Below are 16,924 nucleotides of genomic sequence, written 5' to 3' on the forward strand. Positions count from 1 at the left end.
TGAAGATATGATAAACTTACCAAAGTCTCATTTTGCAAAGCTTTGAGGAAACAGCAGGTAAAGTAGGCTATCCTCCTCGTCTTCACAGTGAGCCTCGGTTAATGGCTTCAGACCTATTCATTTGAGAATCCGGTGAGCGGTTCGACCACTTCGGAGAACAAGAAGTGAGATAAGGATAAACATAAACAATCAAATTAGAGAGCTAAATACACATAAATGCACATTCTACACTTTTTCTATGCAGTTTTGGCTGCAGTTTGTCCTCTGAGAATAAGAGAAGCTGACTCACAAGAAACTTCTGTGCTGAAAAACGCTCTCCTCGCGGCAGAATAGATTCACGCACCGCTGCAGCACCAGTGCGCGCTGTGCTCTGAGAGGAGAAGAGAGGGCGGGGCTTCAGCCGTCAATCACCCACACTCACGCGTCGGCTTCAAACAAACAGATAACCACAATCTCATCAGTAAACAGCGTGCTACTAGTGTAAACTAAAATAGCATTAATGTAGTGCATCTGTCATAATTACACACCCATGTGCATAATAAACACTGCGAATTTTTTTAGTTCTTAAGTTTAGTTTTAACTTAGTGACTTATAGCTAGTGTTTCATCAATATCAGTTATTAGCATTAAATAAACAATTTTAGCTTTTAAAATTAATAGCAGACCATATAAAACAGGTACATGTGTTCTTGTGTAACCATATTGGATTTAGTAGCTTAAATGAGGCTGCAAAATAATTAAGAACTAGGCTATTAACCATTCAAAAGTGAACTTCAAAGTAAGCCGATACATATGTGATATGTTTACACACACACCACTATGCTTTATAAGTATATATGCTTATATTGAGCGCAAAAGTGTATTTTAATATTTGTGTGTAAGCAAATCGTCCTCCGCCACTACACCCCTCTGCAAACCCCCTTAATAAATGTAATCTAAACCAAAAGCTAGTTAAATAGCTTGTATTTAATTTCTAACTGACTCAATAAAGCACCTGGGACATTTAAACATACATTTTTATCCTCTCGTGACTTCACATTCTAAAGTTTGTGTGGGACTACAGTAGGCGGAGGGATATGAAGTAGTGCCACCTCAGGTTAACTGAGATTCAGTAAAGTGAAGCTTACATTATTTCGTGCGCTGCCCGCACTGGACAGCTTTGAGGTTTTACAAGAATCCCTCTCTAAACTTTGGGGGAACAAAAACTTGCTGGTTTTGCAGTTAGCTTAACAGAGGAACATGATAAGTTCAGTAAGTGTTCATAGGTGTAAATGTCAATGTTAAGAGGGCAGATTCTTTTAAAATCAGAATGAACTTAAAAAGTCTCGGCGCGGTGTTGCTGCTTGTGCTCACTCTGAGTGCGGGAGTAGAGAAATCCGAGAGTGCGGTAAGTACTTATCTGCTTCTTTTTTAATGCATTTAATGCATTTCTGAGTGAATTTTATTACGATTGCATTGTATCAGCCACCTTACAGTTAGACCTTTTAATATAAGAGGTTACTATTTTTATTGAGGTAACAACTATAGTAGTCTATATGAATAGAAACATATTCATTTATTTGCCTCTCACGAGTGTTAAAGAACAGAGATATGCACATCACATTGTAAAAATCTGAAGGTAGAAACATGCACTATGTCTGTTAAAAATGCAATATCAACGTCTAAACAAAACTTTTAAAGTTTAAAAGTTATGTCTATAAAAGCTGTCAATAATATAGGCTACTTGTTTATTATTGTTGTTGTTGTTGTGTTTACTTGTTTATTAAGTTAGGTGTATTATCTGTATTATAAAATTATAAGTGCCTGTACTATAACATTACTGTTATCTTTTTATTGGTGTTATTGTATTATTTGTATTGTATAAATACTCATTAAGTCTTTCTCATTATATTGCAAACTGCATAACCTCATAGTTATGTTAAATATCTTCTCTCAGTAGTGGTTTCTAATCTGGATCAACAATTTGTTGCTTAAATTTCACTGGCATAATTTAATAGCAACTCCAATTATCTGCATGTGACAAATTAAATTACATTTTTGTTTGTTTGTTTGTTTGTTTGTTTTTACCTTTTATGACAAAATCAAAATTAATTAAATGTGATGAGGAATAATTCTTGAACAATAATTCTTGTACACTCCTTTGCACAATTTCCATGTAATTTCATTCATATAGGACAATATTTCTGTGGCAGAATCCTGGTCAGGTTTACAGCATTTTGCATGTCTACACTGTATAGTTGAACATGATGAATGCATACCATGCCCCAAATATGAAGATATGCCATCTTTATGTGGCCGCTGTCAGTGTAGTCAGTAACAGGAGACAGACAGGTGAGGACATGTTTAGGGAGGGACTAGTCCTAGAGGTACAGATGCATGCTTAACAGGGACAGGGGAGCACATTTGGTGACCTTACAACAAAACACACCATGTTCCTACATTTCCCATTGGGCATTGATGCGAACCAGTCCCAAGAGGGAGATTATATGTGGTTTGCACTTTCCTTTCTATTGATTGGCTGTTGGATTCTTCTGTCTCTCAATACAGATTCTGCATCTCTTTTATATCACTCCTAAGGTTCCGCCCAATTCCTGTTTCTTCCTTTTTTAAGGTGAAAGGTGGCATCTGTCATTCATAGAGGGAGGAGTTAGCTAGTCATCAGCATAGCTGATTTAGACATATAGCGCCGCCCATCCCCCAATAGCAAGATTGCACGACCCTTAGGTCTATTCAATAAGTGATTCTAACCACAGGCCATTGTTCACACAACCTTTTAACCTCATTGAATCTTTTTAAAAATCCCATGCAGACATTATTGTGTGCATAATTATTTTAAGCAATTCCACATTTGGATTGTTTGTTTATAATGTGACACGCAACAGGAGTTCCTTGTTTAGCCATGTGCTCATTGATGCCTCAAAGATGCAGATAGTGAGTATGCTTGCTTATGACAGGTCTCAAAGCTGATTAGTTCAGAAGCACAAGGGATACCAGAGCTGGCACTATAGAGTCTTTTTTTCTAAGATCTGATCAGAAGTGGGATATTACAGTAAAACAATACACTGTAAAATCCAAAAAGTTGAGGGAACTCAAACCGAGGAAACTGATTGCAACAAAGCATTTTAGTTAATAAACTATTCCTAATGGGTACTTTGAACTTACTATATTTGAGTAAATGAAGCAATTTCAGCACAGTAAAACCCGATAAATAAAGAGAACTCAAACCAACTGAGCACTGTAAAACCAATAAGTCAAGACAACTCAAACTGTTTGAGGAAACCAATTGTAATAAACCAGTTGAGTTAAAAAACGAATCTATGAGTACTGTGAACTTACTGCATTTAAGTTGAAGTAATGAGGTATTTTATTAGCGCATTACCTTCAAAACTGAGTTCAAAACTCTTTTTTTCAAATGAGTAGAAATAACTTTCAGCCAATTTTGAGTTAACTACACTCATTTCATTAGATAAAGTTGACTGTGTTTTACTGTGTACCGATAAATGAAGACTTGAAGTCAAAGTTGAAGTCAAAAATATTAGTCCTTTTTTCAGAGTCTTTTATAATATTTTTTCTTTAATATTTTTGTTCTATTATGTTTTATGTATAATATTTTTTTCTTACAAATTTTATTTTGACTAGAATTAAACAGTTTTTAAGTTTTTATAAAATCAATATTATTAGCCCCTTCAAGCAATATTTTTGATAGTCTACAGAACAATCCACTGTTATTCAATGACTTACCCAAATTTTAACCGTTAAGCCTTTAAATGACACTTTAAGCTGAATACTAGTATCTTGAAGAATATCTGGTCAAATATTGTTTACTGTCATCATAGAAAAGATAAAAGAAAGAAGTTATTAGAAATTAGTTATTAAAACTATTATTTTTTAAAATTTGTTGAAAAAACTTATCTCCGTTAAACAGAAATTGGACGAAAAATAAACAAGGGTGCTTATAATTCTGACTGTATATTTGTTTAATGGTTACTTGTCTTTTACCAAAAGTTCTGACAGTTCTTGAAGTGTCCATTATTGTGTAAATTAAACAGCAAATTAAAAAAGTAGCATTTTTTAATTCAAATGTCATGTTAATGCCTCTCAGTTTGACTTATTCAGACAGTTTGCTCATGCACTGAAACATTTGAATATAAAAGAGAGCAGTGGATGTTACAAAAACTTAATATTCTGCCATTTGTCAATGATGGAGCAGTTTTATATTAAGCATGCAGCTTGTGAATGACACTGTGCTGTGGTTCTTATTCAAATCAGGGTCCAAAAACAGTACCAAAATATGAGAAACTTCTTTTATTGGGATAGCCATATAGTGTCCCATTCTGATGAAAGGCAAAGAAACAATGCTCCTGGTGGATACCACTCCTCCATTTAACTAGGAGTTGTCCTTTTGAGGAGCCATTGCAGTGTGAAAGACCAGATTTTCTCCTATTTTTTAAAATGTCAAAGCCTTTTAACTCAAAGCAGAATGGAATTCCACAAATCCCATTTTCAATGGTGTCCTCCTAGTGGTAAGGTCCAGTATTATGTGAACTCTATTTTCATGGTAGGTGAAGTTAAAAATGTCATTCATCAGTATTTAATTCTTCTTTATTTGGTTTATGCATGTTCAAAGTGTAATGTTTGAGGATTTTGTTCTCATTGACATGCCAGAACTTGGCATCACCAGGTCAGGGAGTTTGCCGGTAACTTGAACCATAGGGGGGCTGCTTTGAACATTTCATACTTGAAGGAGTCTATACACTGCCCAGGTCAAGGTGTATGAACATGTATGCATGTGTGTGGCATCTGTATGTGTTCTCCTTCAGATAAGTGTGTGTGTGTGTGTGTGTGTGTGTGTGTGTGTGTGTGTATACAGGTTAATGTGGTTTACAGGGACACAATGTTGTATAATGACATGGATATGACTTTGTTGTACTATATTAAGGTGGTTTAATTCGAAACCCTTAAAAATCATACCAGAGTCTCCTATCATTTGGATTTTACCTCAGGTTTCCTGTGACCATATAGATCATTTCAATGTGATCATGTCACTGGCCCATAAACATTTCCTGCTTGCTATTAAACTATTTTATGACTGTAACAAGAGGCAATTCAATCATAACTTCATGTTAAAACCGCTATCATAACATTATTTATCAATATGTGTCTCTTTTTGGATTCTCGGAAGCTATAGAAATTAAAAATGTAAATCAGGAAATACATTGGGAACATTTTTTTTTGTTTACATCCTTCAAAATGGTCTATAATAAGCTTTTTTTTACAGTATAAAATACCTTATGCCTATTAAGTGTCCTTGTAAACCATGTATACAAGTATGTTTGTTTGTGTGTGTGTGTGTGTGTGTGTGTGAGAGAGAGAGAGCTCTTTTTGTATATATCTGTATATATCAGCTTGTATACACATACATACTGTATATAGAGCTATACACATGTGCCTTTACACATGTCTGTGTTTGTGTGTGTGTAATCAAATCCAGCAAAACCCCTAGAGTCACAATCGATGAAGCACCTGAGCTCTAAAAAAAAAAGCTGAATTTAACAAACAAACACACCCATGACTTCAGCCCAAACATCAGCAATCTGTGTTCACAGCCATAACATCCATTCAGCACAGAGATATCCACCCATGTGCCCGGTTTTTGCTGCTGTCTCATGCCAGGATATGGGGATCGAGGTGGGGGTTGGCAGCTCGTGATAGTTCTTTCTCTCCTGGAGGACAAGCAAATTCCAGTCTTATCTCACCTGCAGGAAAGAGAGAGAGAGAAAGAGAGAGTCACGAGATGCACTCTAGCAGCCATGCACGAATCCTATTTCAAAACAGGCTCTCTAGGACATGCAGTTGATAAGTATATGAATGCATGCAAAAAGGAAACATCCTTTAGGATTCATGTGGTGCATGTTTATGTTGAACTACTGTACATACTCATTATATGCTTGTCATATTCTGTTCATATCATTTACTGTCTTATTTTAATATAGGAGGCTAAAATCTGTTTCCTACGTTTAGCTCTTGCTTTCTTTTAGCTGCATGCAGTGCATCTAAAACTGCACCCTGTTTTGGAGTAGTTCAATTTTTACATTTTCCAATTTTAATATAGTTGGAAATAAAAGCATACAACTGAAATTATTCACATGACCTATCATTGCCATTCCTAAATGCTTTCCCTTGACTTTATAGTATAAGTGTCCAGTTATTGCATTTCAAAATATCAGCAGCAAAATGCACTCCTGCATTATGTTGTCCTGCGTTTATTTATTTTTGTTAATAATAAACGCTAATCTTCTGCACAATATGTGACAATACAGTTAGTTAACCATTTGAATTTCATTTGAAACAAAAGAGACAGAAAGTATACGGATAGCGTATGAATAGAGTAGTTTAGGGTAATTTGGATTAAAATGTGGCGGCAGCTAGTTCTCTGCAACACTCACATGGTCGCCCACTGAAACTAAGCAGGGCTGTGCCTGGTCAATACCTGGAAGTGAGACCACATAGGAAAGCTAGGTTGCTGCTGGAAGTGGTGTTAGTGAGACCAGCAGGGGGCGCCCAACCTGTGGTCTGTAGTCCTAACGCCCTAGCATAGTGACAGGGACTCTATACTGCTCAGTGAGCACTGTCTGAGACGTTAAACCGAGGCCCTGACTCTCTGTGGTATTTAAAAATCCCTGGATCTCTTTCAAAAAAGAGTAGGGGTTTCACCCCGGCATCCTGGACAAATCTGCCCACTGGCCTCTGTCCATCAAGGCCTCCTAACCATCCTCATATCATAATTAGCTTCATCACTCTGTCTCCTCTCCACTAATCAGCTGGTGTGTGGTGTACGGTCTGGCGCAATATGGCAGCAGTCTTGTCATCCAGATGGATCCTGCATACTGGTGGTGGTGGACACCACACACCAGCTATTGGTGGAGTGGAGAGACAGTGATACAGCCAATGGTGTCGGTGGATGATTTGGAGGTCATGATGGGTACGGGTGGATGAAGGGAATTTGGCCAGGACACCGGGGTAACACCCCTACTTTTTACAAGAAGTGCTATGGGATTTTTAATAACCACATAGAGTCAGGACTTGGGTTTAACACCTGCCAACATTTGTCTCCGATAATCCGGAAGGGATGGGGGTTCGGAGATGAGTTCTTTGAATAATAATGTTGAGAACCGAGACAGGATGCAGCGGGTTTTGTGCAGCGGCTGCGATTAAGTACTGTACCAAAGTTGGCGACTTTACAGACTGTACCCCAAGAGGGGTTGGGGGGTGAAATTTGATTACATTAAATAACAGAGGTGTCACTTTAAAAATGCACCCATCTAACATTATAATGAAAGCATTCGATTGCTTTCCCAACTTTTTATGCTCATTTAGCACAAAATTAGTTATGTTTGAAGAATCCTCCACCAAGATCGACATCTTTAGATGTTACTACTATTAATTATGTGTAAATGTCAATTCAAACACATACTCAAAACCCAGACTTTCGCTCTGCTTCACATCGCGTGTACAGTATGCGTTGGGGAAACAGCGTCTATTTATCACTATGGAGTGCGTCACGCACCGCATAAGTGGGGCGACAGCACCTGTAATGAAAAGGAAAGGGAATCCTGCCGTTTTTATATTTATGTAGTGTTGACATGCCTAAATAAAGCAAAAGCACAGAACAGGTGGTTTGGCTGTATGGGTTGCGAATAGGGAGGCTTAGCTCTTTAATGATTACTGCCACCCTTCAGAAAAAGACTGAAAATACGGGAGAAATATGGGAAAATACCCTCACGGATGATAGCGGGATAGACCTGTAAAATACAGGAGAATCCCGGGAAAATTGGAAGGGTTGACAGATATGCACATGAAAGACGGTGCTCACTGACAGTATGGTGTCCCCTTCACTTTACTGGGCCATTAGGACTCACACAGACTGCAGATTGAGCACCCCCTGCTGGCTTCACTAACACCATTTCCAACCCAGTTTTTCCAAGTGGTCTCCCATCTAGGTACTGACCAGGCTCAGCCTGCTTAGCTTCAGTGAGTAACCGGTCTTGGGCTGACCAGCATCATAATATCAATTTCATTTAAATGCCATGGGGTTGTTTGTTTGATTGCTTCATCTTAGTTTACATTCATTCATTCATTCATTCATTCATTCATTCAGTTTTGGTCCCCCTTTATATTAATTGGCCTTAACCAATATTGAAATTAATAATTTGTGAAAATATACTTATGGTGTAAAAATACATGCCTTTACATTGTATTTACAATTGATTAAATGCATGTAATTACATTTGTTGTTCATTTTTCTAATTACATCTTTAATTAATTGCTGACCATCCAATTAATTTTTCACACTTAAAATTGTTAACCCTCAGTTATAAACCCTGAATAAACATATTCCTGATTTATCTGTAATCATGTTTTACTGTTTATGGTGTACCTGGGTTTAACTGTTCATCAACAGTTTTACACTATACATTCAAAAACCTCATGTTAATGTTCTATTTTGCATATTTGTGGTGTCACTGTCACTGATTGGATGAACAGCATCCAAACTGTTTTTCGCATCTTGCCAGTTATAAAAGAAAATGTCACCGTTTAGCTGATTAAAACGTCATAAAACGCACAAAGGCAAGCCATTAAAGACTAAAGTACAAATAAATTAAAACATGGAGCAAACTATGACATTTTACCATCTACTGATTACTGTATACACAATTTCCATATTGAAATTAGTCTTACTGTTCTGTCACTGGCTACTGTTTAGGTTTCCTGTTACTGACGTGACACCAGCCTTCCTGCTTTATTTCTGATTGGCTGTCTGTTGAATAGTCCTGCTGTAACAAGCAAACACTGCTCCGTTTTACAAACTTAGCACCGCAATGCAGGGTTAACTCCACAAATTGTCCAGGGTTTCATAGCTCTGGGAAAAAACGGTTTATCACCACTTTCAATAAAACATTTCTTTACCCAGGGTTAAAAGCAGTGTTAAGAATGAGGATAACCCAGGATTAAGAACAGTGTGAAAATGCTTTTTGTTCATTCTAATTTATAGCCTACTATTGGCATCAGAAAAGCAGTGAATTTAAACAAAATCTAATTTTGTTCCCCATAAATCCCCCCTATTGTTCAAAAGATAGTCGTACCTAGCTACTGTATACTAACTACTATTGTGTGTGTACTGGTTTTGGTCATTTTTATAGTTTTTTGTGTGTGTAATGACATGGGAATGACATAGTTGTACTCTATTGTGGTTTATAAGGACATGACTGGTGTCCTTGTAATTCAAACACTTCAAAATCATACTTAAGAGGGTCTTTTGACATTCAAATTTTGCCACAGGTTTCCTGTGAGGGTTTGGTTTAGGGGTAGGGGTGGAGCAGGTCCAAATAATAAGCAGTGTGTGTGTGTGCTGTTGAGGTTTATACTTACAATGTGGTGTGAAAGAGATGCAAATACCATTTAGGATTAGCTGGTCAGTGATCCTCCTCTCACACTCAATCTCTATTTCCCCACCGCCTCACCCCCACAGAGGGTAAACCCTAGATAAACTGACAAATAGGGTATGTTCCAGTGGGTGGTTCATTTACACCACTCATGCAAACAAATGCACACACGTTTTGTGTGGTGAACAGATGGAGAGGTCATGAAACTGTGAAAATGAGAAGTTAACCTTTCTTTAAACTGTCTTTATGCAGAGTTTCTCTGTTATAGATACAGTATCTGTTCATCTCAGTCTCAGACTGAGGCATGTTCTGTTGCATCAGAGAATATGAATGGGACTGAGTGAACGTCGAATGTTGTATCAGACATGATCTACTGTACATCAGTGCAGTTTGATAGGCAGACATGTGGGGTTTGGGGTTGGTACATCTAGAAATCCACTGCAGTGGATAGTTTGCTAGAGAGCCTACAGTTCAGAACAGTTCAAGAGCTTTTTTTATAGTTTGAGGTGTTTTTTATGATTTCAAGGTGAAATCAAAATTTGCAATGTTTATTTAGTTAGCGCTAGTGGTGTAACGGATCACATTATGATTTTTTTGTCACAGTTTTTTTCGGATCAGCTAAAAGGGGAGGAAACAAATGTAATTTGCTTTGCATTTATTACAGAAGCAGCAGTGCAAGCACTTTTGCTTTTAACAAACAGAACTTAGAAGCTGTAATTTTATTTAAAATAAAATCAAGAAATAATCAGCTGAATAAAAATAAATAGTAGAATATTCAGTGCTATTGAAAATGCACTGTTACTACAGGTGCTGATAACGTTAAATGTAGTAATCTTACATAATAATTTGTACAACCCATATTTTTTTTGACTTATTTTCAATAAATGATTCAGTTATTCACTCATAAATTGTATGTTTCGTTGCTAGATGATCATTTTTGAGGAGTTATTCAGTGGTGTATTTTTGATGGCTGGTTGTCGCCAATTATTGGTTAAATAATGTAGTTGCTGCCTGCAGCTTTCATTTTCATATGAGCGTTATTAAATGCACATGAGAGTGATTTTAATCTTTACCATAAACATCATTGGTTATATCTAATTTATAAACTGTTATCCCTGAGCTTCTGTGTTATTTGACTGTTTGTGACTTCATAACTTACCCAAAAGACTGAATCTCTTGGAATTAAAAAAAATATGCAAATCACCATCATTTATAATTTATGTTGCGTGGGTGTTGAGATGCGATCTTATAATGATTAATCATGCAGCTTACACTGAATGTGATGCAGGATAAACAAGTAGTGACAGAAAACACCTTTAATAACCTAAGAAACCTTAAACTTTCTGAATAACCCACCACAACTTCTTCCGTCATCATTATATCACAGGAAAACCTAAATGCCTTCATACATGTAATTTGATTGATGCGAGATCTGATCTCTCTGTGATAGTAACAAATTTAGGATTAATTTACAAGGAATAAAAAAGGTATCAAAATGTGGGTTGTGTTCCGCACTAATCATGGATCAACTATGATCCGTTACACCCCTAGTTAGCACACTTTATATTTTTAGGTGAACAGTTCATTGATAATTTTTAATTGTTTGGATTGGCTCTCCTTGACATGAATTTGATGGCTTCAGCCACAATATTCTTAATCACTCATATGTAACATAAAAGTATCATATGTTAGCAAAATATTTTTTTATAATCTTTTATTTTGATATTTTTTTAATTATTGCACTTTCATTCAAGCTGAAAAAAACTAAACTAAAAAACCTGTACCAAACTTTTTTGGTTCAAATAAGTTTAGTTTTATACCCTAAATATAATATATTGGACCTCAAATCCAGTCCGACTTTAAATGTCTTTTTATTGAGCTTTAAAAAATATCTAAAATCTCTCAATTGTTCGATTACTCTGTTAATATAGGACAATATTTGACTGAAATACATCTATTTAAAAACATTTTGAATCTGAGGGTTCAAAGAATCTATTTCTTAAGAAAATATATCTTTTTAATATATTTACAGAAGGAAAGGTACAAAATATCTTAATGAAGCATGGTCTTTACCTAATATTTTAATGGTTTCTTCGCAAAATAAATCACTATTAGTAGTTTTGACTGATCTGGAGCAAAAACCCACATGAACACTGGGAGAACATGCAAACTCCACAGAGAAATGCCAGCTGACCCAGCCAAGGCTCAAACCAGCGACCTTCTTGCTGTGAGGTGAACGTGCTACCCACTGCGTCACCTCATCGTTTATAATATAATATAATATAATATAATATAATATAATATAATATAATATAATATAATTTAACATAAAATGTTGACATTCTTAAAACTATATTTTGTGTTCATGGAAGTGAATAAGTAATGACAGAATTTGAGTAAATGTGATTTCTTTATTTCAATTGCTGTTGTAAAAATAAAACTAGGAAGAAAACCAGCAGAGGAATATCTAAACAGATTTCAGTACATAATGTTTTATTTACTCTCATATTTTATTTACTGTTGAATGCCAGATGTATAACAGACCCCATCAGAGTGACGTCAGCCATGTCTGAAGTATAGAAGCAGCTCAAGTCCATACCTGTGGTTTGCACCTTCTGAACATGTGCCAACTCCCAGTGCCCAAAACCCAGGCCACTAGACCGCATTCCTCCTTTAGCAGGATAACAACCACATTTATTTCATTCTTTCAGTAAAAACGTGAAGGTATGCATGTGATTGTGTTTTATTTTACATTTTTCCAAGATTAATTCTTTTTACAAAAGTGCTATGTTTGCAAATGTGGATTCTCTGGAAGTGTTTGAGGCATGTCTGCTCTGGTTCATGTGGGCATGTAGTGTAAATGAAAGTGATATAAAATCAAAGACATTAAAAAAAAAACATAAGGGATGTCTGTTTTAGTGTTCAAAGTCTAGCAGTGCCGTAGTGGAAACACAGAGCAGACAGGAGAGGTGGTGCAGTACATTCCTGATAGATTTGATAGCAGCGTTGCCGCCTGCTTGTGTAAAATACAAATACCTTATGGTAGAACAATACAGTACAAAATGAGGTGATTGCTTTGGTTGGCATTGGGCATAGACTGTCAAGAAGTGATGTCAAATACAATTTATTCATTCTTTTAATTCATTCGCTTAATAAGAAATAGTGTAATTTTATTAAATGTCATCATGTGCATAAATGTTATATGGATTTTATACTGAAGTTCTACAAACAAGAATTTATATCAAGTTACATTTTAGAGACCATTTTGTCTGTCTGTTTGTTGTTTTCATTTATTCATTCATTTTCACTCTGCTTACTCTCTTATTTATCAGGGGTTGCCACAACAGAATGAACCAACATCTATTCCGCTGCAGCGACCCCTGATAAATAAGAGACTAAGAAGAAGGAAAATAAATAAATGAATGAAAGAAAACAACAATAAACACTCAGAGAAAACCCACATTTGCACAGGGAGAACATGCAAACTCCACAAAGATACACCAACTGGCCCGGTCGGATTGAAACCAGCAACTTTCTTGCTGTAAGGCGATAGTGCTAACCACTGAGCCTATGAAAATATATCCAGACAAAGTCAAAGCAAAACATTTGTGTGTTTTGTCACTGAATGAATCTGATTGTAGACAAATCATGTAAGACTCCTCTTCAGTGATCCCTTTATAAAAACAATGACTCGCTTCATTTCAGAATGAATCAGTTATTTATAATGAATTACATGAATGAATCTAGCCATCCTGACTCTGAGTCCTCCACTTTTTTTACTTCCTTATTTCATCCCTGTTTTGTTTTGTTTTCTCCCTGCCTAATTTAACTCTTTGTATGTGTTACGGTCCCTAATTTAAAGGTGCAGTACTATAGGTGATTGTCTTAAAAAACATTTTTTCTTGTGGTGGTTGAAAGTCTCTTTACATTCCAATAGTAATGATTAAAGTAAATGATCTAAATGTATTTATATTTATATTAATATTCTGGGTACGGCATAAAACAAAAAAATCTCTCATAGTTCTAAAAAGTAGCTCAAACTGTCTGTCTAAAGCGCAGTCGTTTAAATGCAGATCCGCCGTTTGTGTTTACACGCGCTGCGTGTTTATGTGAGAGAGAAATAGAGAGAGAGAGAGTGCAAGCAGTAAAAACATGCTGAATCAAAACTTTTCAAAATCCTGAATCAATATTGGAGTTAGTTTTGCACGCTGGCGGAAGAACGACTGAAGTATTTCTGTTGATAGGTAATGTTCTGTTTTAAAACTATTTTAGCTTCACGCAAAGCTGATGTAGATATTGTTACAAATGGGTTATATGCACAGAAGTGTTGTTTAGCCACTGAAATCTCTCCGCGATAGATTGATTTGATTATTTTCAGTTTCATAATTTTGATAATTTTCAATTTTACAGCATCGATAATGTAGATTTTATTTAGTTCAACAACAAAACATCAGTAAATAGTGCTATTCCACCTAGCCTGCTTTACTGAGGTCAAGTTGTTTTATATTCACATCACATTGGTTCATTTCTGAACAATGACAACCTGTGATGCGCTCCCTATATTGTTTACCATGCTACTCTGATAATTCGTTCTGAAAAAGCATGTCAGTATGGCTTAGTAATAAGTGCAATTCCTGTACACCACCGGCCAAGCACTAGTCGCTATTTGAGGGTCCTGCTGTTATCTTTAAGGTGGGTACGCTCGTACTTCAGGAGGCATCAACAAGATAATAAATAACAACCAAACAAACCTAAAGCAGGTTGGAACTCCACACTTCAAACAAATATCAAAAGAAAAGTATAAAGGACAACACAACATTAAAGCTGTCAAAAACCATGTTGGCGTGGAGTAACGAAAGATCTCGAGAAGTCCGCTTCTGTCCGTTTTAAAGGCCTAACGCCATTAAATCAACCAATTGAAAACGGAAAAGAAGAAAGACATATAAGATCAATTGAAAGTAATAATTATGGGCAGGAGTGAACGCCACATGCAACAGTATGCTTTATTGATGGTTTAATTTACATATGTAACATTCATTGTCTGTTTGTGTCTGTGTTTTGTTTCCATTTCCTTTGATCCCATCTGCCCATATTTCATTTATTAAATTGCTGCTAGAGGTGCCGTAGGGTTGCCCCTGGACAAATATGCAAAATGCTATATTGTAGTTCTGTTGGGTGATAATATTTCTTGTGACACAACATTTCCCAAGAGAAATACAATTGTATCTATTTTTCATGCAATAATCTCACAAAAATAAAATTATCTTACTGTAAATCAATCTAATTCAGTCTATATTGCAAGGTGCAAAAACTAGTGTAATTCTGATATAAATGAGATTGTTCATTATAAAATGTAAAAAAAATGGCTATATTAATATAAAACAATATTTTCTAGTCATTTTTAAATATTTTTGGCAACTATGTTAACCTTTGGCCCACTAGCCTCAATCAAGTTTATTTTTTGGCCCTTTATAAAAAAAAGTTTGGGCAACCCTGCTATAGACTATAGTTACTAGTCAAGATGAGTTACTATAGGTTCTTCTTTGTGCCCAGTTTAGCCCAATGGTTCTTAAAGTGGGGGTCGGGACCCCCTGGGGGATCGCGGGACAATGACAAAGGGGTCGCTTGGTGGTTTCCAAAACTCAAATGCATTTTGTCAAACTATTTGAATTACCATATTTTATTCATAACCCACAGAAGATAGTTATTAGTTGTGTTAAAGAAAAAACAACAGCAACATATAAATAAAAATCAGCCATCAACCTTTATTTTTATATACAAATGCAATTAAATTAATAAATGACTAAAAGAAAGCATTATATGGTTATAGACTGTTGCATGTTTGTGTTGTCAATATGCTCATTTTTATATATGCCTATAGTTGTGTGTGCAATGTTTATTTATTTACAATATGACCACCTTGAAAAATGGGGGTCGCGAGTCACTGTCATTGTTATTTTAGGGGTCACAAGATAAAAAGTTTGGGAACCCCTGGTCAAGCCAATAGCTACTGCGAGGCGGGTAAAAAGATAGCATGGCCAAATCTGATTGGTCAGATTTAGATAAACAATCCATGAATACAACAAACAGGTGCTTGGCAGTTGTCACGTTCATTCAATTTAACATCCATCTCTGGATGTGATAGGGATATTATTAATAATATATTATTATTATTGTCATAACAATTGTGTTTTTAAATATATTGGAAAGCCATATGGATACCAGTTTTTTTCTCACTCCTCGCTTTATTATTTAAGCCCTGAGTTTTGTACTGTTTATTGTCTGGAATGGGGTATTGTGACTATATTTTCAATTTCATAAGGTTACTTTTACAGCGTTGTTTTTGTAATATAAATACAATACATTCAGTTTAGATTTTAATAGTCATTTAAATGTTTAAGTGTAAAGCGAGATGAAAGACCATGTAACCACTAACACCATCAATAGCAGCAGGCTAGTGCAGAAACTTCATTGAAAATACTGGGGTAAAATAAACAGTCATATTTTGACCTGGCTGGGTAAATGGAATTTAATGCAGTGCTTCTTATCTGGTCTGAGACCCACTTTATATCGTATATCTATCAGGCAGTGAAGATCACTTATTTTTAAAGAAATCAGAATTGAAACGCAGCATTTTTATAATGGAAAATAGTTTATCAGAAGAGCTGTGGCTGGCTGGCTGAAATTAAAAGTCTGTGACATATACCCCATTGTCTTGATAGTTTATAATTGCTCATCTTGTCTTCCTTTTTCTCCTTGGTTTGACAATAGAAATTTGCTGAGAACAAGATTTGAGAGTCGTATACAGGTGTAGGAAAAACATTTTGTTCTAGAGATAGTTGTATTGTTTTGAAAAGGAGGAAAGGAGAGGTCGGGACATCAGGACCAGCTGAATGCTGGGCAGTGTTTGCTCGTAGGTTCAAGGTTTGGCCCTGATCTAGATGTCTCCTCCCTCTTTTATCTGTCATCTTATACTGTACAAACTTTGTCTGAACTGCAGCATCAGTAGATAAAGTGTTTGCTATGTCTGAATTCTGTCCTCACACCCATCTTTCATATACTAAAAACATAAAATACATTGTCTTTGTGTGATTTTTGTACATGAATAAATATAAAGGATCTTCTAATGATTTTGAAAGAAGCCTTATTTAACAAGGCTGTTTTTATTTTTTATCAGTATTATTGTGAAATGTTACAATTTACAATTTTTCTTTTTATTTTTATAATAATAATAATAATAATAATGTTTTTTTATAATAATAATATTTATTATTTTTAATATTTTAAAAAGTAATGTTGAAACATTGAAGCACTTGTAAAAGTTTAATATTTTTTTAAAGACAGAATTTTTTAATTGAAGTATTTTGTCACAAAAAAATTACTCTCATTTTGTTAACAGCTTAATTATCAGCTAAAAAGAATTATTAATTTAATTAAAACATGATAATAATCATAGATATTTTACTGAGCCAAAACTTCTGG

General features: G+C 35.5%; 2 protein-coding genes across 8 annotated transcripts in view; one reads left to right on the plus strand and one right to left on the minus strand.

Annotated features, from left to right (window-relative positions):
* col4a6 (collagen, type IV, alpha 6) overlaps positions 1–344 on the minus strand; it is a 182,218-nt gene extending 181,874 nt beyond the window's left edge. For all 6 annotated transcript variants that reach the window (XM_073907321.1, XM_068222723.1, XM_073907322.1 and 3 more), the window contains exons 1-2: positions 290–344; positions 21–148 (exon numbers count right to left, since the gene is read on the minus strand). In XM_073907321.1, coding sequence (XP_073763422.1) covers positions 21–31 — 11 coding nt within the window. In that variant the 5' untranslated portion in view covers positions 32–148; positions 290–344. The remainder of the gene's footprint in view (positions 1–20; positions 149–289) is intronic.
* Positions 345–1,124: 780 nt separating this feature from the next.
* Positions 1,125–16,924, plus strand: part of col4a5 (collagen, type IV, alpha 5 (Alport syndrome)) — a 91,217-nt gene continuing 75,417 nt past the window's right edge. Inside the window, exon 1 of one of the 2 annotated variants that reach the window (XM_073906186.1) lies at positions 1,125–1,386. In XM_073906186.1, coding sequence (XP_073762287.1) covers positions 1,309–1,386 — 78 coding nt within the window. In that variant the 5' untranslated portion in view covers positions 1,125–1,308. The remainder of the gene's footprint in view (positions 1,387–16,924) is intronic. The other variant, NM_001123230.1, reaches the window with a different exon arrangement.

This window comes from Danio rerio, chromosome 7 (assembly GCF_049306965.1).
Source record: "Danio rerio strain Tuebingen ecotype United States chromosome 7, GRCz12tu, whole genome shotgun sequence".
Classification (NCBI taxonomy): domain Eukaryota; kingdom Metazoa; phylum Chordata; class Actinopteri; order Cypriniformes; family Danionidae; genus Danio; species Danio rerio.